This window comes from Chelon labrosus (assembly GCF_963514085.1).
Source record: "Chelon labrosus genome assembly, chromosome: 15".
NCBI lineage: Eukaryota > Metazoa > Chordata > Actinopteri > Mugiliformes > Mugilidae > Chelon > Chelon labrosus.
In genome coordinates this window covers 6,359,453-6,386,422 of record NC_140348.1, presented here as the reverse complement: position 1 = coordinate 6,386,422, position 26,970 = coordinate 6,359,453, and the positions used below count along the sequence as shown (strand labels likewise).

At 38.4% G+C, this 26,970-nt stretch overlaps 3 protein-coding genes across 7 annotated transcripts; 1 reads left to right on the top strand and 2 right to left on the bottom strand.

Annotated features, from left to right (window-relative positions):
• Positions 1-624: 624 nt before the first annotated feature.
• On the bottom strand, positions 625-3,109 carry LOC311500438 (homeobox protein Hox-D9b-like; the record flags this gene model as incomplete). Its single annotated transcript, XM_084561847.1, has 2 exons — positions 2,170-3,109; positions 625-869 (listed from the first exon to the last, which is right to left on the bottom strand). The coding sequence occupies exons 1-2, from the start codon at positions 2,876-2,878 to the stop codon at positions 625-627; spliced, it is 954 nt and encodes a 317-aa protein (XP_084417973.1). The 5' UTR covers positions 2,879-3,109.
• A 3,094-nt stretch (positions 3,110-6,203) lies between these two features.
• On the bottom strand, positions 6,204-9,292 carry LOC311500184 (homeobox protein Hox-D11b-like). The gene is made up of 3 exons (XM_084561427.1): positions 8,556-9,292; positions 8,263-8,401; positions 6,204-7,307 (listed from the first exon to the last, which is right to left on the bottom strand). The coding sequence occupies exons 1-3, from the start codon at positions 9,208-9,210 to the stop codon at positions 7,214-7,216; spliced, it is 888 nt and encodes a 295-aa protein (XP_084417553.1). The 5' UTR covers positions 9,211-9,292; the 3' UTR covers positions 6,204-7,213.
• Positions 9,293-15,856: 6,564 nt separating this feature from the next.
• lnpk (lunapark, ER junction formation factor) lies at positions 15,857-26,157 on the top strand. 5 transcript variants are annotated; one of them, XM_084561097.1, is made up of 15 exons: positions 15,857-15,959; positions 16,631-16,700; positions 18,183-18,224; positions 18,329-18,379; positions 18,475-18,611; positions 18,824-18,882; positions 19,260-19,300; positions 19,604-19,687; positions 19,793-19,844; positions 19,981-20,097; positions 20,347-20,439; positions 20,703-20,808; positions 20,918-20,988; positions 21,218-21,388; positions 23,279-26,157. In XM_084561097.1, the coding sequence occupies exons 2-15, from the start codon at positions 16,674-16,676 to the stop codon at positions 23,464-23,466; spliced, it is 1,239 nt and encodes a 412-aa protein (XP_084417223.1). In that variant the 5' UTR covers positions 15,857-15,959; positions 16,631-16,673; the 3' UTR covers positions 23,467-26,157. The 5 variants fall into 5 exon arrangements, with proteins under 5 accessions (XP_084417223.1, XP_084417221.1, XP_084417222.1 ...); XM_084561095.1 differs by having other exon boundaries at positions 20,329-20,439; XM_084561096.1 differs by lacking the exon at positions 15,857-15,959 and having other exon boundaries at positions 16,058-16,700; positions 20,329-20,439.
• The last annotated feature ends 813 nt before the right edge of the window (positions 26,158-26,970 follow it).

Genomic DNA, 26,970 nt, shown 5'->3' with positions numbered 1-26,970 from the left:
AATGAACAATCTATTTTTCAGGCCACAACAAACAGGTACCCAGCCGTAGGCTCGCTCACTGGGTTTATCTGTGATTTGTCTCGTCTGGCACAGTGAAAGCAGTTTTCATGAGGACGACGGTTTTAACGTTGAGTCATAAAACACGATTCACATTTTGGCTGAAAGCACAGACAGTTTATGTGAAGTCAAGTATGTGTCAAGCATTTCCAGTTCTGGACATCAGAGATATGCAGCCGTATTAAAACAGATGTGTTTTAAGATGAGCAGAGTCTTTGATATGAACCGCTGTGTTCAATTTATGGGATCTCCCTGTAAATGTTAGTATTTACAACTACCCGGCGCTGCACATTGACTGTCTTCATTTTGAAACATGCAGGTGGATGAATTCCAGAGTTCAGAAAAGCAAAAGACGTGCTCTTCTAAGAAGTGTTACAGCACATCCTGGTCTCCCCCTGTAGCGTTTTGCCACTGCAGTTTTCCAAGTCTGCCATTTTGGCTTTACAATCCGTTGCTTAGTAACAGCTGATCATGCCAGTGGATGTTAGGCATCACAGCTTTTCCTCCATCAGCTCACCACCTCCTCGCATATCCTGGAAAAAAAAAAAAAAAAAGCCTCCAAATCCATCAGTCATTAATACTCCTCCTCTCCCGGATCATCAGCTTTTTCATCTTCATCCGTCTGTTCTGGAACCAGATTTTAACCTGTCTCTCTGTCAGATTTAAGAGTCCTGCCACCTCCAGGCGCCGATCCCTAGTCAGGTACATGTTATAGAGGAACTCCTTCTCCAGCTCCAGGGTCTGGTGTTTGGTGTACGGACACCTCTTTTTCCGAGTAGATTTGGCGTGGATCCAACTGGCTGCTGGATTTTCTGCAGAAGAAAGAACAGGAAGCCAAAGAATTTTACTTAGACTCCACCGCTTCACACCAAGATATTTACTTTTCTCTGACTGGTGTGTATTTATGTGCCTGTGTGTGTGTGTGTGAGTGCAGTTCAAGCAAAGATGTAAAAATCAAAGAAAGGAGTACATTTTATGATCTTAGAACTTTTGGCTCATTAGAAGAAGACACAACATGACATCTCCAAAGAGGGTTTTATAAATACAGAGTTATTTGAGTAATATAGTGTAATGTGACATTATATAAAACTGTGGTCTGATGTAGCTTTTAAAAATGGAAATATTTTTGGAGGGACGGCAAGCAGCTAAAGATAAAAAAAAAGTCCAAGCAGATCTGATAAACTGCCTCATTTTTGGAAATATTAAACTGCAGTTGGGGACGGGTATTTAAACCTTCAGCTTATATGAAATGCTTTACGGGCCTCTTACACAAGTAAAGTGGCCACAGAGTGCAGTGAAATTACATCAGGACTGACAGCCAGAGCACCTACAGTCCAAGACAGCAACAAGTATTTTGGCTCTGGTTTGGTAGCCACTCACTCACACCATCTTTGTGACAAGAGAAGACATCTTAGCTTCAATATCTGAATTATTGATTTGATGAAATGGACTTGAGGCCGGGGGGAAAAAATCCTGAATGATTTAGGAAATAATAAGTAAGTAATACCCTTAATCCTGGTTATTTAAATGTTTTAAACACACAAAACTCTAAAATTTAATGGCGTTTTAATCTAATAATAATGCTAATTATTGATAATGTTATTGTCTTTTCTCTTGTTTCCTTTGTCATTTTCTTTATTGTAACTTTTTTTTTTTTAGAAAATGCATAAATAACCCTAGCCTAACATTAGGAAGAAAAGGAAGAAAAGTATAGCCTGTAGTCTATTTATTACCCTAATGTTTTGTATGGAAATGTTATATTGGTTATTTTTGGTAAAATAAGCTTTTAGGAGTCTTTTTTTTTTTTTTTTTTAAATACAGGCCCACTCCCTAATCTACATCCTGCAGAGGTGTGATCAGGAAAATGCAGCCAACGTGCCCTTTTCCCTATGGTGACAAATTGCTAAATAACAATAGCACCTTAATTATTTTAATGGACGATAAAGTTTTATATTTGACCGTTTACAAGACATTTATAGGGCTGTAAAAGTCACACACACTCCTCACTTACTTATACGCCACGATCTCCAACGCACACACACGCACAGACACACACACACCTGTGTATTGCCACTTCTTAAAGCTAATAAACACTCTTGAGTGTGTCTTTACCCGGGTCATGCTGCTTTTGCTGCTGCTGCTGCTGCTGCTGCTGCGTGTTTCTTTCCTCATCCTCTTTCTTTGGCTCAGGTTTCCTTGAGGGCTCATCCACAGTCCCGAGCCGCTCCAGGACCACCTCAGCCGGGCTTGCGAAGCTGGAATCATCGGGGCTGTCGTGCGTGGGCGGTGAACTCTCTGGTTTAATTGTCTCGTACCTCAGACTCGGATTGGAGAGGTCACCCTGAACGGGGAGACACGCGGGGAAATTGGCCGAAACTTGCGACAAAGCGGTGTCCGAAGTCGTAGTGGCACCTTCCCAGCAGCGCACGAACCTGCTCTCCGACGCGGACGCGACGTGCTCGGTGTGAGTCTGAGCCTGCGGGCCGTAGTAAGGGTGGTGATGGTGGTGGCTCAGGAGGTGATGTGGATGGAAAAGGCTGGGGATGGGGGCACCAGGGGCGGACTGCAGTTGTGGAGAAGAGGACGATGAGGACGTAGAGGTGTTCGTCCAAGGGGAGAAGCCATTTAAGCTAGTCTGTTTGTTGGAAAAATGGGAAAAATCCGGGATGTGCGAGCCGGGGGTCCCCTCCTCTTCCTCTGCTCCCCGGGCAGGCTTTGCGCAGCCAGCCGTCGAACCCTGCAAGCCTCCCGGGATGAAATGTGCACCGTACGGCTCCTCGGTCTGGAGACCCATCATGGAATAATAATTCGTTAGCGACATGTTTATTTTATTATTTCAATAAAAAGACACTTAAATGCGACTGTAAAACGTTAGATGGGCTGGTATAGTGGCTTACATCCTCCCCTAAAATGGTAGTAATTTTTTTCCTGCCCTTACCTTCTCCTCGGCTGCTTATTGGTTACACTCTGGATCACATGGTTAGACTGTATTTAGCCCGTATAGGAAATAAATCAATTCATTCTTTTGTGTTCAGAAATGTGATAGCAGGCCTCCTGCAGATGGACCTCAATGTATCATATGTTTTTTTCAACTCTGCACTCGTTTTACACGGCGAATAAAAAGTAGCTTTGTAGCCTTGATAAGCCTGAAATGCAGAACACTGACATGAATGGCTCATACATGTCATACTTTTTAAACATTGGTGTCAAAATCCTCCTCGAGGCTTGACTGATCAACACAACAGATTTGTCCTTTGGCTTTTCCTTGTGTGAAAAAGGGATTTCCCTTATCTGGGTAGCTCACAGTGAGCATATTGTTCTCCCTCGAAGTTCATGGTGTTTTGTTTTTTTTTTGCATATACTGATGCAATTACAGTAGCACGTTGTCATGAGTTGGATTTATATGAGTGCACAAGTTAGAAGTTTAAAACCGTTTCAATTTTTTGTCTTATTTTTACTTTCTTGACCTAGCCTTCAAATTCCTACTGGAATAAAATAAAACCTAATAAATCTCAAAAAGACAGAAAAGGCTGATTGTTCTTTGCTTTTTCATGAAGATTTCACAGTTTTTTAAATACACAATCTTTGTTGATCATGTGATTTTTTTTTTTTATGTAGCTAAAGATAAGATATATAGGATAAGATAAGATAGAATAATATAATAATAACTAATGGAAAGAACTATATTTGCCAATCATACATTTGTTCATCTACCTCCATAATTTTAGGAAACCACAGACAATCAATAGTTACTATTTAGTCTAATAATTTAACCTATATAAGCAGTTATCTGTTTTATATTTAAACTTTTCGAAATTAGAAACGCACATCTGGCCTAATGCCTGGTTACTATTACTATTGTTATTTTTCTTTCTTTTTACTTCATCGTGTCTATGTTTTTGTGTGAAAGGAAAATTCCACCTACTGGAAAATAGGATGACAGTCGAGCTGTGGGCTCAACTTCCAAACGCTCCAACTCTTTGGCAAAACTTGAATCAGTCCTCTAACGTAGACCTTGATCTCTGTCTTTTGTGCGTTGGCAGCGCCATCTGCTGGCTGGATGATACAACAATGGAGCAAATAAATCAGTCAGTGTGTATCGTAGCGGGGACATTTAATAAGATCTTGTTCTGTGGAATATAATTTGAGATGTTTTAAAACGCCTTTTTAAATATTTTTTTTCCAGACTTAAGACTTAAGTTTGAACAAAGCAGTTATTGTCTATAACTTCCAGGCTCCATAACTTCTCAGTATATAAAGTTTAATATTTAGGCTGCCAATCCAGAAGGCCTCTGCACTATTTCAGCGTTCACGTAATGCCTTTCTGTTTACTACAACCTCTGACAACTGTTTTTATTTTAGTAACAACATGAGTAAACACATGATTCAGTGCCTGTCATTTAATTTATCTGGACCCTCAAGGACTCAGGCCAGAGCTGTGTGCAGTAACTGCCTGTAGGTGGCAGTCTCTCAATAACTACTCTTGTAGTAGGGATGGGTCCAGCTGAAGCTACTGTAAAATAATCATGAGTGTTTGCTGTGTTAAAGTCACTCATATGAATTTATATGACAGACTGTGAGGAGTGATGGGAAGATGCTGGCATCGCTGCCCACAATGCATCGCTCTAAGGTGATGTCAACACAAGAATACACACTATTGAACAAATATTATGACAATGAGGCCATATTTTACATTATTACAACTCTGACTTGTCATTCATCACCACTACACTCCACTTATGAGTGTCAGCTAATGTTGTCAACACTCAAGCCTGCAGAGAACTGTATGTCTGTGCGTTAAACAGCATTTATTTTTTATATACTTCTTCTCTTATTAATGCATATTGTCACTGTTACAACTATTTTTATTTTTAATATGACTAATAATCTTTACCACTATATATATATATAATTGCTACTGAAGCATCTGTTGCTACAAATGCTTCCATTACTACTGCTGTAACTCAGACAAACCTATTACCACCTCTTCTAGTACGCCTACTATTGTTACTATTTCCATACAAGAACTACACATGACTGTTCAATTCAAAAGATACGATACGATACGATACACCTTTATTAATCAGGGCCATACAAAACATTTACTGCTAATTGTTGTGTAAATAAAATTACAAACAATAAACCAACAACATCCAAATGATAAAAAAAGTCCAAATGACACATAACTGCTGCTAATCCTAAAGATACAATACAATACGATTTACTTTTGTTAATTAGGGCCATACAATTATTAGTGCCAAGATATCAATTTCTTTAAAAAAAAAATAAAACATGCCAATGATAAAAGGAGATATTTTTAAAAAACAGATACCACAAATACCACTATTACTACTGCCCCTTGTAGTACTATATCATCATTGCTATTTGGACATAGTAACCGCACATTCAAATTGTAAAAAACACAGTAAGATTTACCTTTATTATTTGTAGCCATATAACAATTATATGTGACAGTATAACAATTCCTTTAAAATTACAAAAACACAAAACTTCCAAATGCACCAAAAATATATATTAAAAAACAGTCTGAAATGGGGTTTTATTTGATAAAGGGAAAGAAGCACGAGGCTCATACTGGTTTTATTGTAGGCTATTAGGTTGAGTGCCTTTAGTTCCAAATCAGAAACACAATCCTCTCCTTTCATCTCCTTGCCTTTCTTTTGACGTCGCACACAAATACACAGTCATGGCGCAGCCACAGAAACGGAAAGAGGCAGCAGACTGTCTGGATTGCCCCAATAAAAGTCATCAAGTTGAGGAAATGGTGGCTGTGATGGCGTGCTGGGATTTGTTTGCGGTTCAAGGTTTTTTTGCAGCCTTGGACTCGCTGTGTGTTTCTGCTGTCTGCTTTGTTCAAAGTCAGGACCTCAGGATGCATGGTTGAAATGATACTCTCATATACGTTTTAGGTACAGCAGTTTGACATTTCTGATGTTTAGTGTTATGTTTTATTGGAATTCAAGCCTCAAGCCACAGAAAGCTGCTTGATAACCTGCTTTTTTTTGTCAGAATTGTTGAGTTTACAAATGTGGGCCTATTTGACGATGCCTTTGTTTATACTCCTTTTGCTTCAATTGCGTTTACACATTACATTAATTTAATTTTATTGCTAAGCCAATATAAATATAAGACAACACCATGTGTGAGATTGCAGGCAGAAAAAATCTGTGTGAATACTTACTTATTTTAACACATTTAAAGTCTTCAAACTCTTCCTGTCACAGGCAACTCATTACAATGTAACATTTATAATGTTTACAAAATCTAAACTCTAAACATCACATGAACTTGTGTTTTCGCATCTGTAGGTTTGAAAATTTAGAAAAATCTAAAACGAGGAAATTTTATCATTAATCCCTTACAACTCAAATTCAGTTAGCTTCTGTCTTTTTATATCGAATCAAAAACCCTTCCATAATAAAACAGGGCTTTTCATGTTGTATAAGATTGCAAATAAATTTGATTTAAGTGCTGCAATAGATGCAATCTCCACACAAATAGACATGAAACAATGCCTTGATGATAATGGCATGTCAAAGAACAATAAAGAAAACACCTGTTAGTAAAGATTTGTTGCATAAAAACACAGTAACAAAATGTTAACAATACAAATATCAAACGTCACAAAATGGAATGATTAGTACTGATTGTCATCGCTTGCCTAAAATGGTCACATTCTAAATAAAGCCGTTAGCCGTTTAGGTAAATTGTCATTGTAATCCCCAACCTTTGTCAAACAAATCTCATTAACAGTCAACAGTGTGAAAATCAGAACATCTTGTACATAATCAAATATTCTCATAAACTTGAAAGTATGTATATTTAGTATACTTCTTTTCTTTTTTTTTTTCTAACAGAAGGGATAAAGAATGCATGCTCACATTTCTGAGTACTTAAAGGACATGAGGTCCTGAGGCAGAGTTAATGGCTTCACAGTAAACCACATGACTTCAGAGGGAAGCTGGGGTCAGATAAGGCTAAAAGGCGCATTCTTGGAGAATTGGCTGAGCTAAGGGTTCACCTTTAACTGCATCTGTGTATTTGTCTGCTTGTTTGTACTTTTATTCTATTGACCGCCTTTGAAACTGACACAATGCTGGGGCCAGGTTTGCAGAGAATCGACTTCTCCCTTGAGTCAGAAGATGTAGTATTCTGTATGGTACTCCAGTCTCTCTCTGTCCAGCTTCTTCTGTTTCATTCTTCTGTTCTGGAACCAGATTTTCACCTGTCTAGAAAACCATAGGAAATGTTTTATTATTTCATTTCTTTGCAGTGTGCTGGCTGAGACAGAGTTCATTTAAAAACACGAGCATGCAGAGATACAAATCTGTATCTGTTGTCTGCATCAGCTGATACGTTATGGTATAACACTGATTTTCTTCCTTTTTCAAAATACGAAATAAAATTTCCATTTTTAATGACTCTTCCTATCACACTTCCTCGACAAACTGATTAATATGAAATTCAGCCATTAAAACAATCTGGTTAAAGTCAGTTCTTTGACATTTCTGTGTGCATATCATTCCAGGAGTATGCAAAAATTAAAATTTCAATTCTAAATATAGTAGTAGGACTATGCAATTCCCTGGAAGTCAACATTAATGGTAAACAGGGCTATTTATATTTCAAACTATTAAGTCTATAATAATATATAACTCAAAATGTAGGAATAAATAACCCACAGTGGCCAAGCCAGACAAACCTGTTGTGAAATTAGCTGTCATTTAATTTTCTGTCAATCAACTTATCCATTAACTGTCTAGTTTTAGGGCTTATTGTTACAAATCAGGTTTTTCACTTTTGTGCATAAAATTATTAAAGCCAGTGTTTAAATAACGGGTTCTCCTTGCAGAATCAGAAACTAAAGAAGTACCTTTCATAGTTTAAGAAAAGTAATAATTAACAAAGGAGCTATTAATAAATATTAAGGTTAATAATCCTTGCATATATACGTTCCATAAAAGTGCTGCACTGCAGGCCGTATAGTAGGATGAATAACCCAATGGTGAGTGGAGAACAAAGTCATTTACCCTCATCTGAAGTGTCTCAGCATTTTGTCCGAGGTGTAACTCCTGGGTCTCAGTCTAGTCTAACTATTTTTTTATTATTTTTTTTTTTGACAATGCAATATCTGACTTTTATTGAATTCAGTTGCAGTAAGGATTGGTTATAACATGCACACACCGGTCTGTCAGGTGCAGAAGACGTGACAGCTGAGCGCGTCTGTCCTTGTTGATGTAAATGCTGGAAAGAAACTCTTTCTCCAGCTCTCTGATCTGATGCCTGGAGTAAGGACAGCGCTTCTTCCTCTTCACAACGGATTCTGCTGGATGGATGGATGGATGGATGGATAGATAGGTAGATAGATAGATAGATAGATAGATAGATAGATAGATGCGCTACAATGTGAGCTTCTGCTTTCTTTAGTATAAGAAAAAACATAAACATAAACCAGAATGAAACCATTAGTTACTTATTTATGGAGTTGTAAGACTCACTCGGGTGTCTGCAGTTTCCTCCACTGCTGCTTGACACAGCATCCTCCTCGCCCTCCTTCCCAGCCCGCGGTGGCTCTGACCCCGCCCTCACCTCGTTGCTCTCCCCGCGGTGACAGCTCGTCAACTCGGTCCGTTTGGTCTCTTTTTCCTTCTGGTTATCAGGTGTAAATTTCCTTCTCGGCGGAATTATTCTGTTCTGATCTACCGAGGAGAGAAGGTGCGAGTCCGGACTGAACGCACTGTGTTTCGCGCAGAAACTCCGCGCATTCAACATTTGTGCGTAAAAATGAGCGGAGGCGCCGTAAACCTCCCCGGCATACAGAAATCTGTTCTTATTGCTGAATACGGATGCCGGCGGGGATGGTGAGCCGTACTCGTGGTAAACGGCTTCCCCAGCCAAGTTAAGAAAAGTCGGGGACGGAGAGATGAGCGGGAGATCCGCCTGGTTGGGGACCAGTGTGCCCGGAGGATGCTGCTGCTGCACAGGCTCATGGTAGCTGTAGCTCCGGAACTCCGGCTGTCCTCTCGAAGCGGTGCTGTAGTCCAACAAAACTGCGCCTTTCTCCGCGAAACATTGCGAAGAAACTGCGCCAAATTCGGACCTTGGCATAGAGACGCACCTTGGTAAATACATGGATAATTTAGCTGTAGTTTGGTCAGTAATCTAAATCGCGTCCTTGTCTTTTGTCCACGTGGAGTTGCAGCCTAATACACGACAATATAATAAGCTAGTATATTCGTATCTCTGAAACTCCAAACAAGTGATATAATTACAAAGCATAACCCTCATCTCTTCATTGCCCTCCAGACCACAATGAAACCACCTCTCAATGTCCTCTAGAAAGTGAGGAAAACTGTGTTTGGCACTGAGCCTGCCCAAGCTGGGTCTTCTGAGTGCAATTAAATGAACCTACAGTGGTCCGCATGTTTTTAGTGAGAGGCCATGTCAAATCCAAACCTAGCCAGTCCCAAACACGCACACACAAAATACACTTACAACATGACTGTGGTTAACCAGTGTGAAACACAAATTAATTTACATGAAAAGGAATAGGAGCTGCCAAGAAGACGGGTTTTATGTGTGTATGAGGGTGTTTTTACAAACGCAAAGCCAAACATTCTTCACCATCATTCTTGTTTTATGTACATTGATTCTCTCTGTGCGTGCAAGTCATAAGACTTGTTGGGTATTTCCAAGTTATAAACTCGCACCTGATGTCCATTGTAAACATCTTCAAATATTCCTGGGGCACAGACAAGACTTCAAAAGACTTTAAAGGCCATGCTGCTCATACAGGAGGGAGAGGCAGGGCTAAATGTACTTGTTTCAAATTTTAAAATGTGGCCAGGCTGAGTCATATTAAAAGAAAATATCTTAGCTGAGGTCTGACAATACAATCTGATTAGTGTCAGTTTAGCTTCTTCCTCTATTTATTTTTTAATGAAGTGCCACGTCAAGCTGTTTTGTTATTTGCAAAATACAATGACGCATTTGATGAGTGACACCAAGGTCTTGTGTCTTAGGGAAGATAACAAAATTACTTAAAATTTGCCTCTGCTCTTAGATTTGTCTATTTAAATACAAAAGCATTATAAAAGATTTCTTTTTTTTTTTCTTCCCCCTGTTGAATTGTATCCTTAGTATTGTGAAAAAGTGTGTGGAAACAGGTCCTTCTGTCATTTTCGTAAAATTGTGGGAGTATCCTAACATTTCTTTTTATGGGTGGACGTGGTAACTGAGATTAGACCAATGATCAGTTCAGAGCTTCATTTTAATTTCATGGAAACATGCCGGATATGTATTCCAAACACTGTTGGCAGGTAGCAAAAACTAATAACCGGGAAACGGCTCAGTATAGTCACTGGTAAAAAGCCCCAACAATTCTGATCTGAAATAAGTCATGAAATTTATATCACAGAACAACTGACCTTTTCTTTGAGACACAACATGAAACATGAAGAATTCTAGAAAAACTGGAAGTGTTACTGGAGTCTTATTTCAGCACCTCGAAAATTGTGGTCGTATGTGATCCATGCCTCTTCCCTATTTCTGTTTTAATGTCAGTGATTTCAGTTTACACACGATTACCCTTAGTGTCCCTTGTCTATCTTTCTGCTTTTTTTTTTTTTTTTAAGAATAAATCTAGATGTTTGGTTGTGGGTTTTTGCATCTCAGTGAGCTCGCTCCCAAATGGGTACTGTGTGGAAGCCAATGTTTCAAGATCCGTGGTCAGATCATCTGATAGGCCTGATAGATATCTTGGAAAATAACATCAGTACTGCAGCTGCTGTGACTGACCATAAGCTGGGCTGAGCTCCAGACCTCCTGTGAGAGATGTTGTGTGCGTGAATGTAACAGCAGTAGATGAGCAGTATTCCTCAGGTTACATCCTGACACGTTTCCTTATGAAGTACATAAAGTAAGAGCTCGATAAAAGAAAAGTGTTATGGTGTAAGGGGATTTTACATTTTTATTACCTAATAAATATATATGCCTAATCAATTTAAGACAGCTACTTATTATTAGGATATTCCATTGTGTGCTATCCTGATAGAAGAGTCTCTTGCACTTAAAGTCTTTATGATGATCTCATTATATATATAGACCACATAATGCAGTTGATTTTGACACGCCCTTTGATCAGCCTTTGGGCACTGATTACACTAAAGCACATTGTCTCACTGTGGCCGTTAAAGAGTTTGGTTTTCATGATTACTTGCATGATTCAGTACAGGCATCTGCAAAACTCTTCACACAGTCAAGACAACAGCAGCGATTATGCACCAAATTCATGAACAACTGACAACATGCAGTGCATCTGTGGGCCATTTTGCAAATGTTTCCATGTTCACTTTGAAACATAATAACATTTTAAATGTTTAAAGGTGTAAAAGGCGAGCAGCCGCCAATCTCTGGTGGGGATTGATACCCCCTGAGCTAAGCAATAACTCTAAATGTAACCCATGACACAAAACCGGAAAATCCGACTAATGGTAACCTCTTCCTCTAAAATGAAGGTTTGTGGGAAGCTGTTTTCTGTCCCTCTTCCTTTTTTCTCTCCATCTTAGCCCTTTGTCTTATTCTGCTCAGGTTCAACCACATCTTAGATTCTCAGGCGAATAAACAGACGACACGGTAAAGGGAACGAGGATACTTTTTTTGTTTGTTTTACTATTGGAAGGATGCACATCCCTCAGTTTAAGGCCTGGGAGAGATCCAATCAATATTACTGTCATAAAATAGAATGCAAACAGTCCTTGTATGGTGACGGCCATATTGATATTGCAACACGAATGTGAAAAAGACAGATAGTTCTGATTTGCAAAAGGCTTTGGTATTGATCATGACTGTGACACGAAGGCCTCCTGCCTCAGCAGGTACCCACTGGACTACAATACTAGCAATGACTTCCATTCACTCTACTGTAAGTCATCTCAGTCCAAACCCAGGTGGGAAGTCCTTAAATGAAACCCTGTCAGAAACCCTTTAGAAAATGGTCTACAGGCCTAAATATCTCTCTGTGGTTTATGGTGTCATATACACAAAGCCTTTTCAATGAAACAGGCTCTTATGGAAATGAAACATGCAGTGTTTCACCCGTTTTCATCCTATATTATGTTAAGTACTGTAGCACATCACTCACTGTTGCTCTAATGTTTGACATCCAGAACCATTCAGTAGTGATGGCCTGGTAAACAGGCTGTCTGGATAGAGCCGTTATGTGCAGTAAGTTCCATCAAGTTGTATGTGTTCAAATAAACGGTGCTCTCAGAATTAGAGTTGTCTACATTTATTTAGAAGAAGAAGAAGAAAAAATATAACCAATCACAATACCGTTTGTGCTTTTTTTGTAGGCTTAAAAGTATGTTAGCCGCCACGAGAAGAGCAAAACATTTGATGTAACATTGATGTTGCCATCAGTGGAGGCCATCAGTTTATTAGTATTATTTTTGAACTGATTAATGAATTGAACTGTACCCATTACAATATAGACAAAACAAAATAAAATAAAATAAAATAAAATGAAACAAAATAAAATAAAATAAAATAAAATAAAATAAAATAAGGGACTCCAGACAATTAAGACCAATTTAAAATGCAGAATTTATCATTATTGTTAATATCATTAGGTGATGATTTTTATGTGTATGTATTTATGATTGTTGCCGAATATAAAATCATATCCTGATTATTTAACACTGTGTCTTTATTAATGTAGTGGGGGAGTTCATTTACATAACTAGAATTTTATAGGTCACGATAATCCCCGCAAAACGTCCACGTCTGTTAAATGTCTTATTTGTATCTCTACTGCTTCATCGTTTTATTGTATTTTTATTTTTTTATTTATTATTTTTGAAGTACAACATCGTGAGTGATTTTTTTTTTTTTTAATAGTGAAATGCTGTACAAATATTCGGCGAATTATAGGCAATGAGAAAATAAATACAATAAATAAATGAATAATAATAATTTGAAGAAAGAAATCTTGGTGCGCACAAAGAGGTCAGACAAAACTTACAAGGGCAAATAAAGCAAAAAATGGCACTGTACCAAGTAAAATAAAATACTAAATAATATATGCTCTAATGGTTTAATTTCTATATTTGCATATCTACATTTTAATTAAATGTATGAATCCAGCAGAGTAATGAGACATTACCTTGTTAGCAGCAGCGGATCCAGACCAAATTCACGGCTCCTGCGCGTCGCTGCGGACCTCAGTGTCTCTATTTTGACGTAGACACTCTGACTGCCAAGTCCAACAAATGGCCTGTCCTCCCAAACTCAAGTGTCTTTGAACCATGTGCCTTCCACTCCGAGAGTTTAGTCAACAAAAGACCCAGCAAATGGCTTCATACAGGAGGCCTTTCACCGTCACTGGGATAAACGTGGGGGGGAAAAATATTAGTGCCTTTTGATTTAAAAGCACACGGAATTAATATTGTAATGTAATTCACGACAGAGATTTTAAATTAAGAAAAAGCCTGCAAGAATAAACCAAGCTTCCTGCAATGTTATTAGAACAATGCAAACAGGGGATAGATCACAGTCAAGCAGCGGTTTGACTAATCCCTCAGAGTTTCTCGTTTGTTTTAGTTTGTTATTTTTTTTTTTGCTAATAATCCACTGGATGGTAACCTATTTGTATTGCAAAACAACAATTCAATAAGTTATCTAATGAGAAGACAGTGATTTTTAAAGAAGCGTCTTGTCTCGTTGCTCTGTTTTCCATTTTAATATTAAAAACGCGGTTTATTCCAATTGTTCATTAAGAAACAACAGAACAGAACCAATTAAAGTTTGATTTTATTGTGTGTAATTTGTCGAACACTCATTGCATTCACGTGATGTGGTTACGGCTCGGTGTTCTGTGACTTTGCAACATCAGTTTGCCTCACATAAAAATACTTAAGGCGTGTACTCTGAGTTAGCAGGAGAGTTGGAAAAAGTCCCTGCTGTTCATTTTCATTCGGCGTTTAATTTATTACGGGTTAATGAAACGGAAATAACATTAGCATCAGGATTACTCATCAGCTATAATAAATATCTACAGCATACAGGACTATCTCGAGTGTGTGTGTGTGAGAGAGAGAGTGTGAGGGAAAAAGGGGGAGAGAGGGGGAAAGAGAAGGAGAGTTTTATTAGACCCATAACTCTTCAGACTCCAGAGGAAGCTCTAGGCATTAAAGTTGAAGGCCAAATCTCTGCACGCTGCAGCCAAATCTGAAACAGCTCAGCTGGGAGTTGAGGAAAAGCGGCGAAATATCAGCGAGATACCACGGCTTCACTGCATGTTCTACAACGTGATAACGGTGGAAACGACGGGAACCGGTGTATGTGTGGGGTGACCTAAATTGAAAGATCAGAGTTTGTTTAATTTTTGTAAATAAGTCACATTCACTGGATGTTAATACAATAGAAACATACAAAACGTATCACTTATACCTGAGTGTATTGTAGTTATCTGCACATGCATGTGTGTCTGTGACTTGCACATAACGTTAGTTTAATTGAAGATGTGAAATTATCATACTAACTCAACCCATATTATTCTGAGTCCCGATTCAGTCCTTGAATGCGGCATTGGCTGATGACTATAGCTGCCATCAAATAGTTAAAATGCGACATCTAGTGGCGACATCTTAAAACTACATGACACCATTAAAAACAGACGAGAAACAAGATTTTATAAACCTGGAGGGCAAATTTAGATGTCAGGGCAAGATAAAGAAAAAAAACACAAGTTGGATAAAATAGAGATTAAATAAAAGCAAATAATATAACATCGAGAATATATTAAACTTACAAAACATATTTACAGTTGTTGTACAAGACTGAAGTCAAGTTTAACCAACATAAGATGTGATGTTAACAAGAATATGTGGCTTCTGTATGGCTTCTATACGAGAACGTATTGTGTGTATTTTGGTATTGCATTTCTGGAATTACTTTATTTTCCTCAATTTTTGTGACACAGAATATACTGTGACTACAATCCATGCATAAAATAGGGTTTTATATTTAATGTTGCATTGACTTTATGGGTTATTTGTGAAGAGAAAAAGTTATATAACGTTCATACTCCTGCTCTGTCCTTTTTTAAAGTCTGAATGACAAAGTTTTCTTTAAACTTTTATAATATCAGACTCTTTGATTATGTGTTAGAGAACTTTCGTTTAAATCCTCAAAACTCAGTTGATCAACTCTGAGTCTTTTGGTGACAGAATCCTGAAGTTCAGCTGGTTTTACAGAAACTTTGACCATTTCTTGAGGACTTCAGGCTTTTGGATATTATCCCATTAATATTTGAATGACAGTCCAGCCAAATTTGACTGGTATTGTTTATGTGGTGCTATCCGTTTGTTATTTATCAAACCTACTGCCTACTTATTTGTACATCTTATTGTCAATCATATAGACTTATGGAGATATCTTCATAGGACCTCAGTCTAAGGGTCACCCAGTTGTTTCTAATCAGAGCTCTGTTGCAAGTGCTTATCCTCAGATCTCTGTAGAATATTTTTGTTGCATAAAATCAACTAGTAGCTGTTTTTCTTTTACCCCCAACAAATCAATTTGTTCATTAAACACCTTAACACGGTGAAGATGAAGCCTATTCAACAGAAAAAATCCATCGAAACGGGAAGAGGGAATAAGACTACACCGCAAAGGATTCTGGGAAATGACTCTGTCCTTTTTTGAGTTACGTCATCCACGTGACACGTCCGTTAAGTCCTGACGCCGCGCCAAAGTCTCTTCTGGTTGGCAGTTGAGATGTCAGTTCAAGTAGCGTTAGCAGCCAACGTGTGCTGTTTACCTGTTTGTGCTCTGACCTGAATGAATGACCGGTGAACAGAAACACCTGGACACCGCCTGATGTAAGTATTCATTTCACCTGGATATTCATTTGAAAAAGCCAAAGGAACAACGCAAGCCTTGCTACAGAGTGTTTGCTAATGACTGCAGTACCGTTGTGTTATTGTTGCATCAGCTAGCTTAATTTAACACACTCTTACGGCATAATTTTGTTTTATTCTCATCAAATGTATTTGTAAAACTCAACCAGAAGTGGTCTGTCTTTCTTATGACTATGTGATAGTACTGTAGCTTACTAGCAGCAGCCTGAAATTGACTGTGTTTTGAAGGAGTAGCTAAAGTTAGCAATGATATTATGTTAGCTTGATACGAAGTACTTGTTAGTTGGTATCATGTCAGTACTTTCATTTCTTGGCTAATGGCTCAGAACTGTAACCCACAGTAAAAGAATGATTATGGCATTCATTCGAGCGAAATAATGCTTAATTTCCTGCAAAAAGTCTTACATTGCAATAAGGCGTTTGTTGCTACTGTGCAGCCCTATGTGTTTTCTAACTTGTATAAGGAGCTATAGGAAAAGATTATCCCAGTAAATCCACAACAGTAACAATTGTGTGTGATTCTGTAGGCGGCTTGTGCGTTGTGTAAACTCAGTAGGTGGACTTTACATCAGTAGTAGAAATTCTTCAAATGCCACCTAATACATGTTGACCTGAAATGTTGTGTTTTGTAGCAAACCAAAGAAATCAAAGAGGAGGTTCCTGTAATTTATCAATATGGGGGCCCTGATATCCAAATGGAAGGTAAGGGAATCTCCACTGTCTATTACCTGATCTGTCTAAACTATCAAATATTATCTATTCAATGACAGTTCCCTTGAGAAGACTGTAAAAGGTAGGAGATAAAGAATAATGACGTTTTTTTTTTTTTTTTTTTTTTTATTTAGTTACTCACAAGAACACTTTTTATTTGTTTGAATTCAGTTTTATTTAAAATTTTAAATTGAAGTTCAATTCTTGGTTTGAGGTCAGCTGACTACCTGAATATACTGAATGACCAGGTTATTTTTTCTTCCCTGATGGCACGCGCATATTCCAAGATGACAATGCCAGAATTCATCGGACTCAAATTGTGAAAGAGTGGTTCAGACAGCAAGGCTTTGTGCAGTGGTTCCTGTCAACATGAATCAAATGTTGGCACTGTGAGCTGTGTCTGGTGTCTTTAAATCCGTTAAATGTTATTCCAAGAAGTGAGCAGATGCTGTATTTACGCTCTGTGCATTTTTTGATATTTCAAGTTTGCTTTTAAAACCAGACATGAAAAAAGAAATCTTGAAAAGGAGAAAGTTAATATTGGACTTAATTCTCTTTCTAGTAACGTGATTTATAAAAATGCATGGCCAGACAACTTCTTCTTTATTGTCTTCTTTACCTTCAATAACTTCTGGTTTCATATGAATCAAATAACGAGTGAATCTTATTACTTGGTATTTTTGAAATATCAAATAGTATAATTTTTGACGGGGTTGTTTCTGGTCATGATATTTTCAATCTAATATTTTCAATTTTTTCATTTTTACCACAGCTTAATTCTTAAAATACTCCTACTAACCTCAAGTTTATTTAATATGGGTTTAACTCTTTTGGCTAGGGTTGCAACCTACAGTCATTTTCATAATGAATTAATCAACAGATTATTTTCTGAATTAACTAATGAGTTGATTTCTCTATATAGTCTAATAAATAATTAAATGTATTCGGTGCCAATCAAAACTTCAGTTTTCTATGCTGTTTACCAGACTGCTTTTCCACTGTCATTTATCTGTCGTTTCCAGGTTTCACGTGCTTGAGTAGTTGTAAAATCATGTTATTATAGCTGTGAACACACTGAACTCTGCACCAAGGGAAATAAAATTCATATACTATTTTCAGACATGCTAGACAAGTCAAAGGGAAAGGTGGCGAGACAGCAAGACAAACTATGCAATAGTGCAGCCCTTATTTTTTCATCCATTCAAATGTAAAAATGAAAGTAAACATTTTCTTTTATTTTAATTTTACATGTAGCTGACATTTTTTGTGAACCAAGAACCAACCCCTTGACAAGACGCAAGTAAACATTTTTTACAGGGTTTTTACAGGATTTATTTATTTATTATTGACAATTAAGTACTTCCAGTCAATCAGGTCTGAAACTGTTAGCTGTGAGTGCTGCCACTAAAATGCCAAATGCTAATTGTTCTAAAGAAGCTGATGATGAGTTTCTGTTCTTTATCCTCTATCCAGACCAAGCCAACCACAGTTGAGCAGCTTGAGAACCTGGACAAGGTACTGACTAAAGACTGTCACTTATTTAGTGATTTTTGTGAGGAACAACTACATTTAATATTTAAGTTCTCTATGTTTAAATACTCTCCATCTTTTCATTTTAGGAAATCAAAGAGCTAGAAGAGTTTAGAGCCAAAAACCAGCGTTTACAAAAGGTGAGATTTGCAATCGGCCTATAAATGAATGAACGTTATTCTTAAAATAAGCGTTTTTCTTCCTCATGTATGTGTTTGTATGTATCTGTCTGCAGCTATGGGTTGGCCGGTTACTTTTCTACTCGTCTGTCCTTTACCTGTTGACGTCTCTGGTCGTCTACTGTCTCTACCTACCCGAGCAATGGCTGCAGAGACTAGCCATGACCCTGCCTTTCTTCATATATCCTGTGCTGTGAGTGTCCAAGTTGTTGGTCATTGGTCATTCCCCATTCCCAGCTTTGTGCAAAGTATACATATGTTATTTGTATCTGACACGGACAAATAATTATTCAGTAAATATGTTTTGCATTTCATTTGATTATGTTCCACAGTACAAAGACAGTTGCTTTAGAATCTGGTGGTGATAATGAAAAATATCTGTGTCTCTTTCTGTCTGTTTACCAGCGTCTGGTTCGTCAGAAAGTTACTGATTTTCCTATTTTCCAAACGCACTGAGAGAAACAGTAAGTAACCCTTAGGCCTGTCCTTCCACCTGTCCATTCTTACAAAGTTTTCTCAGTTCGCCATCTCACCACCCACTCTACACTGTTATGATTACCCATACGTTTTTGTCATGCATGTTATTTACAGTGTGAAACTATGCTGCTATCTGATATTTGGAGCCGTAACATACAGAATTGCATTCATTTAGATCACCACCTTGAATATAAAACTGCACAATTATTTAAAAAAAAAAAAAAAATAGTTGTAATATAATACAAACTCAATCATTTAATAACGTATTCACTTAGCACTACTGCAAAATAAGCTTGATATTTTGGATTTTCAAGTCAGCAGTGGAGGAAAATGATGTGTTAATTTATTTACACTTCTTTTTTAGGTGATAAGCTTGAAGACTTGAAGGCTGCCAAAAAAAAGATTGTAAGTTTTCAGTGGGTTATAAATTTCTCCTGAGTGTTTTCGTGTTGTCAACTTTTTTCCCTCGTGTAGTAGTTCAGTCATTCTTTTTTGCTTCCTGCTAAAATTGATTGGCTTTATGGTGCCTTCCAGAAGCTTTGGAAAACCTAATCTGTATGTAGTTTATCTTTACAACTGTCCGATTTTTATTGCTCAAGAAGAAACATTGTGGCCTTGCATGTTCCCAGTGCTCCTTCATGTTTTAAAGTTGGAATTGCCGTTGAGTCTGTGTGTTGTAAGTTATGTTTCTCTGGTTTGTGTTTTCAGCTGGAGGAAGTCATGGAAACGGAGACGTACAAAAATGCCAAACTCATCCTGGAACGCTTTGATCCTGAAGCTAAAAAGAAAGCTGTGAGTGTTGTCTTGCTTAGTATTTTATCTGTCTGTTTATTTAGTTTTATCTTTCGTCTTGGCTTTGTTTCACATTTGTGGACTTTGTTTACTGTTGTGTTTTAGGAACTGGAGTCGACTCCGGTGCGGTCTCAGATAACTCCCAGGCCAGGGCAAGGTACAGTATGCATCAATACTGCAGAAGATGATCTGTTAAAAGTTTGTTGAGAGGATTTCTGTGAAACACTACGCTGATCAAATTCTTGCCAATGGAGAAGAACTAATTCTGTAGTGAATTCCTTTCCTCTCTGTAGAGATTCGCCAGAGGGGTGTGGCAATGAGACCCATGCCGATGGGCACCCCATCTGCAATGGTAATGACACCCCCACCGGGAGCACGGCCCATGATGGGACCAGGGGGCACACCTGTGGGTAAGGGGACAAATGGAGATACTCAACATTTAGTGTAATGAAGTATCCTAGACCCTTGGACGTGTCTGCAAGAATATTTTACATACTATATGTGAAGATTCTTAGTAAAGAGAGGCCGTGGGCAAAGTATCAAGTCAAAGGCAACTGGGATGATCAACCAACCCAGTTACCTTTGATTTGGTTCTTTTAGGCATCTGTTTGTGTCTTTATCCCATGTTGCTCTTCCAACAGAACCTGTTCCTCTCTCAGCTCCAGGAGGACCGCCGGAGAGATCTGCCCTGTCTGCCTCTGTCCTCCAAGGGGCAGTACCCAGGACCCCCTGCTCCCCTGTACCAGGTGTAGGTAGGTTGTAAAGCCTTCAAGTGGATCTTTGCAGAAATGTATGTATTTGTGCAGACATTTAACATATGTATGTAAGACATATTGAAATTTCCAATTTCAAAGAATCCGCTGTGGTATCACCAGTTATAGTCTGTTGATGGTAGAACAAAGCAAACCACTGTAAACTGTGAAACTAACTGTAAAACACGCAAAAGTATGTCAGAAAGAGTAGTGGATCCATCTGTTTCTCTATCTTAATTTTATATGTGTGGACGTTTTTGCAGGTTTGCACCCTCCAGGCCCTCCATTAGCAAGACCCATTTTGCCTAAAGATAGGGGAGCTGTGGACAGAGTCATCGAGTACCTGGTGGGAGATGGACCACAGAACAGGTGAAAATATTATATATATATTTTTTTTAAGACGTACAGCTGTTTGTGGAATTACAGTTATATTTCTTGTTTCCTTTCTCATCACCATGTCTCTCCTTGTTTCCTATAGATATGCACTGATTTGCCAGCAATGCTACTCTCATAATGGCATGGCTCTAAAAGAGGAATTTGAATATCTAGGTAAGATTAGATACACTGCAGTGCATGTTTGAGATGCACTCTCAATCAAGAAAATATTTTAGGTGATGTTTCGAGATTAAAAAACTCAGCCGTGAGTTTACATGTACATCCCAGAACCAGGACAGTCAAACATTCTCGGTGTCATACATGTTAAAATAACGTAGTCTTCTCTCTGATATGTTGTTCATGTTCTCTCTCTTCTTTTTTTTTCTGTCCCTCTCCCCACCAGCCTTTCGTTGCGCGTATTGCTACTTTCTGAATCCAGCCAGGAAGACACGTCCTCAGGCTCCCAGGCTTCCAGAGTTCAGCTATGAGAGGAGGCTGCGGGCAGAATCACGTTCCCCTGGACCAGCGCCACGTTCTGGGACAGACACGGAGGAGAGCGCGCCCCCTTCTGGAGGTACAGGAAAACCCAGATGCATAGACAGACAATCCTAACAGGGCAAGCCCTCCTCAAGTCTGATTGTGATAAGTCTAGGGTAAAGATGGCAAGCATTCAATCTAATTAGGTCCAATGCTAAAGCTGTTCATCATCTTGGATCTGAAGCAAGAGTTGAGAATATTGATTCAGACTTGACACCTGAACATGAGAGTTGAGCGTGAGCACGTATTCTTATACCTGTTCTTACCCTCTCCTGTGCACCATGTCCTAACCTTTTACATTTGTTTGTTTGATTCTTTTCTTAACTTTAATGATGCCAAGTTTTATCCTATCTTAGCTGTCAATGAGCAAGGAGACAGCTAAGGCAGGACATCACCAATCATCAAATATCACCGTCCTCTCTGTCACCATCACAATCCTCAGGACATAATGAAGTGTTTAAGAAACTATATTGTAAAAATTGTTCAGTGCCAAGCAGAAACCTCAACCTTTAAGCATGTACTTTGGTTCCCTAAGGGGTCTGACTCCGCCAGCATTCTCCAGCACCTTTCCAGTTTAGTATTACAGTCACGAGTGGGTTTAACAGTGTTATCTTGCCTCTAGCCAAAGCTCCGGCTCCGTGGAATTTGGTCCACAGTTTCTCCAGTTTCCAGATCCAGCCGAGTCCAAAGAACCCTCAGAACCGACCTCTGCAGAGTCCAGGTTCCTCTGCCCATACTCTCCCTGCTCTGTGCCATCTGGTGTAATTCGAGCTGATTGGCACCAAATGAAACCATTATCTCTGCAGTAGAATCCATAACATTGTAGAAAGCAGCCAATGTCTATCTAACTACTACTACCACCTCTAATCACACTAAAGCAACAATGGGTGTTGGCAGTAATTGGATGTTAACGTACCAGATTTGGGTCAAATAGTGTTTACATGTTATCTGTACTGAAGGATTATAATTCAGAGTGTAGACAGTCACACAAACACATGTGAAGTACTATATTTCTATTGGCAGCTAAACTAGAATTGTCAGATTAGTCGTCTGAACAAATACCAAAGTATTAATAAGAATTACACTTGTTTGGCCCAGATTTGGTCTTTACTGAGTGTCCAAAATTTACCTGATCATCTTCCTGAGTGATTTGCTCCCTGATCTATGGTAAATTGCCTAATCTTCTCAATTTGGCTTCCTTTAGATATGTTTTTTCTCGTGTTAAATTTAACCTCTATTGAGATGGGATATCAAATTTTTTAGTTTAGTTTTTTTGTTTTAGGTGATTGGGTGATTTCAGTATTGGAACACTTATTTCATGTCAAGTGCCGGTATCAGTTACAGTACAGAAAAGCTTCTCTTCATTTTTTAAAGTTCACTCTGTGCAGACACCCTGTACTTTAAAGCACAAATACCTGCATTTACGCTTCAAATCACCAGGTGAGGTGTATCATGTGATTTTTGCCCATCTTTCCCTGAAATCCAGTGTGGACACACAGTAACGTTCTTTGTCATAAAATCAATTTATTGAATCAAACTTTAAGAGCACATATGTATCAAAATAATCATGATATTAATCCTTGTTGAGCACGGCTTGCCATCATCTTGATTCCTGAAATATAATTCTATGACATATTGATGATTTTGAGGGTGGAATGTCAAATCTTCACTTATAATTAGACTTCTGCGGTTTTCTTGTTAAATGGAATATTTTAGAGTATGTTAAAGTCCCTAACCTTGTGTTTCTTCCTGTCTCTTGTTAATTTATGTCAACTCTTATGAAGGGAATGCTGCTGATTTTCTCAGACATTGATTTTAACTCTCAACAACCAATCATTTGTAGTATTACTCCCCATTTCTCTCTTACCCTTCTCTACTATTGTCTTTGTCCCTTGATACACAACTTACCCACACATCTTCTCCTCAGATGAGAAAGAAATTGGAGAAGACGAAGGAACCACTAAAGAAGTCGAAGAGAGTCAATCAGAGGGGCAACCCCCGCAGCAGGAGCAGGAAGAAGAAGAGGAAGAAGAACTGGTTCAGGAAGAGGAGGCAAAAGAAGAACTGGAGCAGAGTCAGAGCGAAACCTGTGAGACAGAATCTCAGCCATCATAGTTACAGAGAGTTCAGAAAAGGACCGGAGATGCGTGACTGTTCTGTCCAAACAAAAGCTGTTGGCCATGATAGATGGTGGCATTTAAACGCAATATTGATGGATAAGATTGTCACCAACAATAGTTTAATGAGTCTGTCATATTTATTATTTAATAGTTAAATTGTCCAACATTATTGCCTAAAATGATGCCAATTTATCATGGTCGTGGCAGTGTGAGTGGTTGACGGGGAAGGTGTCAGATTGATGATTGTAGTTTTATATCTTAAGGCTGTTTCTTGGTTGAGTAGTCGGCTGTTGATATGTCACTGTAGGTGGCAACAGACAAACTGACATGGTTTAATGATCTATGAATTACACTGTAAGTTCCTTTTAGGTTTAAAGTAGGTGGGTGCTGTAGGATTTGTCAAAGCAAAGTTTTAGATAGGACTGCTGGTTCTCACGACACACAACGTGTTAAAACAAACCAGAACATCAACAGTTGTGTTTACACTATATGCATACAAGTGTGCTGTTAAGATTCAGGGTACTGATACATATTCTTTCTGCTTTTAACCACTCATTTAAGATTTTTAATCTAATATTTAAACATTTAGCACCAACGATACGTTTGTTATAGTTTTACCGAGCATTGATTCATGTGTGCATTTTTTCTGCTGATTCTTTGGTGAAGTTTCACCAGCGTGTCCCCTGGCTAGTTGCATTGAGATGTGCTGTGAGCAGACAGAACAGAGCAATGGACCAGAGTAGAGTAACCACCATGTGCATCTCTAGAGAGGGAAAACCAGGATGACACATCACAAACACCATCTGCTGGAAGTCTGCGCCAGATGATTGAACGACTAAATTAGATGCACTCTTAACTTTTTGAAAGATGATAGCAAATTATTCTCTGTAATGTTTAACTTTGAGCCAAAAGCTGTGATCCACCCACTAAATGAACACGAATCTGCGTTTTTTTTTAACGGAGGCACATGTTTGTTATGAAACTTGTCTAAATGTGTAGTAATAGAGAGTGTCACCCTTATTCGGCGGCTCCTGAATCTTTTAAGAAAACATTTGAAAATGGACAGAAAACATCTGACAACACAGACACAACATATTTAAGAATACAGCAAAGTGAGAAAACGTGACCAAATACTGAATCACTGCAGGGCTAGCAGCAGATATCTGCAGTAACATAACATTTAAACAATCAAACATTAAACAAAGTTTGGATTATGGCTCATTTTCCAACAAAGCCGACTGATGGTCTGCTTGCGTAAAGTCATGGCCACAGACAATGACAACACCAAGCATTTCTAGGTGTTTTCACAGTTACAATTGTTACATACAAAGCTTACCAAAAGACACTCCGGCATCAAACTGGCCACCCAAAAACGGCCTCAGCCTCAGTAGTTGTGTTTTCTCACTTTGCTGCTTTTCTGCTGAACAGAAACAGAACTCATGTGATGACTCGCTAATTTTCCTCCCCGTAATGAGAAAATCAAACCTATAAATTTAAATTAAGTTGTCGGTTTTTATGTTTGTTTAGATGTTCGTCAAGCTAACTTAAGTTATTAGTCTGAGTGTAAGTTTAAGTGTTGATTTAGCTAAGATAACGGTGAAATCTACTCTAAACATTTGGCAAGCAGAAGAAACAAAAGGTCTGGAGCTAAAACTGCCAATTTACTTGTGTTTATTGCCAAACGTGTTCTCAGTAGGATTATAATTTGCCAAATGCATTGATGTTTTATCTGAATTTGATTACAGCATTTGCACTGAGTTTTGTCATTTTTTACTTATTTGACCGTATTGTGTTTTAATTTGTAGTTCAAGACATTGCTGCACTGGTTTTGAACACTTTTAAACAGTAATCTGTAGACTAAGGAAGTAGGTTCTCAAAAATCTGCTGAACCATTTGGAGAGTTTTCTTTTCTTTGCTTACCTTCATTTTAAATGTTCACAGAACATACTTGGTGCCATCATAATGTGTGCCTTGGTTACAGCTGGCTTACTCATTGTTGTACAGTGTAACCTGTCCTTTGTCTATCTGCAGCTGCAGGTGTAGGAAAGGAAATTCATTGTTTGACCAACACCAAGACCTAGTGTTATTAAATGGAAACAGAATGAATAGTGAATGTCTATGCAAATGAAATGTGTTGTGCATGTCTGGTCCCTGAAACTCACCTTAGATAAGTGTGTAAAATATCATTTTGGGGGTACGCAGATGACATGTTAAATTTGATTCAACGTGTTTACATTCAAGTGTGCGGTTTGGGATTTTCACTAATTCTATTGGCGTTTCTGATTTGTAGTTAACTCCTTCATTTGGTGACACCTGGCTGTAAAGGTTTACACACCCCCGCAGAAGCAAAAATGTTAACCAGAGACGACTACATGAATGAAGTGTCTCTACGTCTTGACTTCAGCTTGACACTTCTTTTTTTGTCCTTACCTCCTTTTACCCCACAGCTTTGTCTCTTACTGTTGTTGCAATATTACAAAGCTTTTTATTCCCAATTCATGCTGGGGATAACTGTGGTTAAAGCTGTCAGTGTGATATATGAAGAGAACAAATTGTGTCACGAACACGTGTAATACTTGTTTACTTCGTAGTTTTGCTTTGCTAGATTTATGAGGTGCATCTACGCCAATGCTGTTTGTCATGTGTGTGCGCATGGCACGCCTAATAAAGTTTTTCAGCAACAAAGGAAAGCAGTAGTTGTGTTGTCATTCTTTGTAAATCCTTTCACTGCCTCCCTCAGAGACTCATTTAGTTTTCAGCTCTTGCCCAGATACCACTGAAAAAAATATCATTGGGGTTAACTTTTGAATTTAAATTCAGCTTGTGCTTGTTTAAAGTCCACGAAATCCATGTGTTTTTTCACAGCAGGGTTTTTCCATTATAGCTGGTGCTTAGGTGATTCTTGTGAAAAATTGTTCAGTGCTATAATCTGTGACTTTATTTAAAACAAGGCAGACTTGAGCTAATAACCCACAGATCCTAATTTATTTTAGAAGGACCTGTGGGTGGCGCCCTGAGACCTGACACCCACATGAATAGGACCTGTAAAAGACCCAATACCCCCTTGAATAGAGGGTGAAGCGCCTCCCAAGAAATCTCAAACAAGTTTTAGTCTCGTATTAGTTATACCGTGACCTGGACGGCTGAGAATTTCCACAAACATCTGTCAGTGATGGCTGAGCTTTTTATGAATACCACTATTAAAAAATCAGTCAATAAAAAATAAGATGACACGTAACAAATGGTAAGTTGATACGTTCTTTATTTTCCACTCTTCCACATCTACGCAAATAAAAAAACAATAAATGATGCACTGCAGAACAGCAGCAGAACAAAAATGAATGGTCTAGCTTTCACTTAAGGAAACACAGCTGCAAAATAAATCAAGTTGCCCTTTAGCTTGTTGAAACACAAGCAGCAACACTGCAGCCATGATATTTCAAAGTTAAATTAAATGGAATTGTTCACATCTGGGTTGGCACAGTGGTGTGGTGGTTCG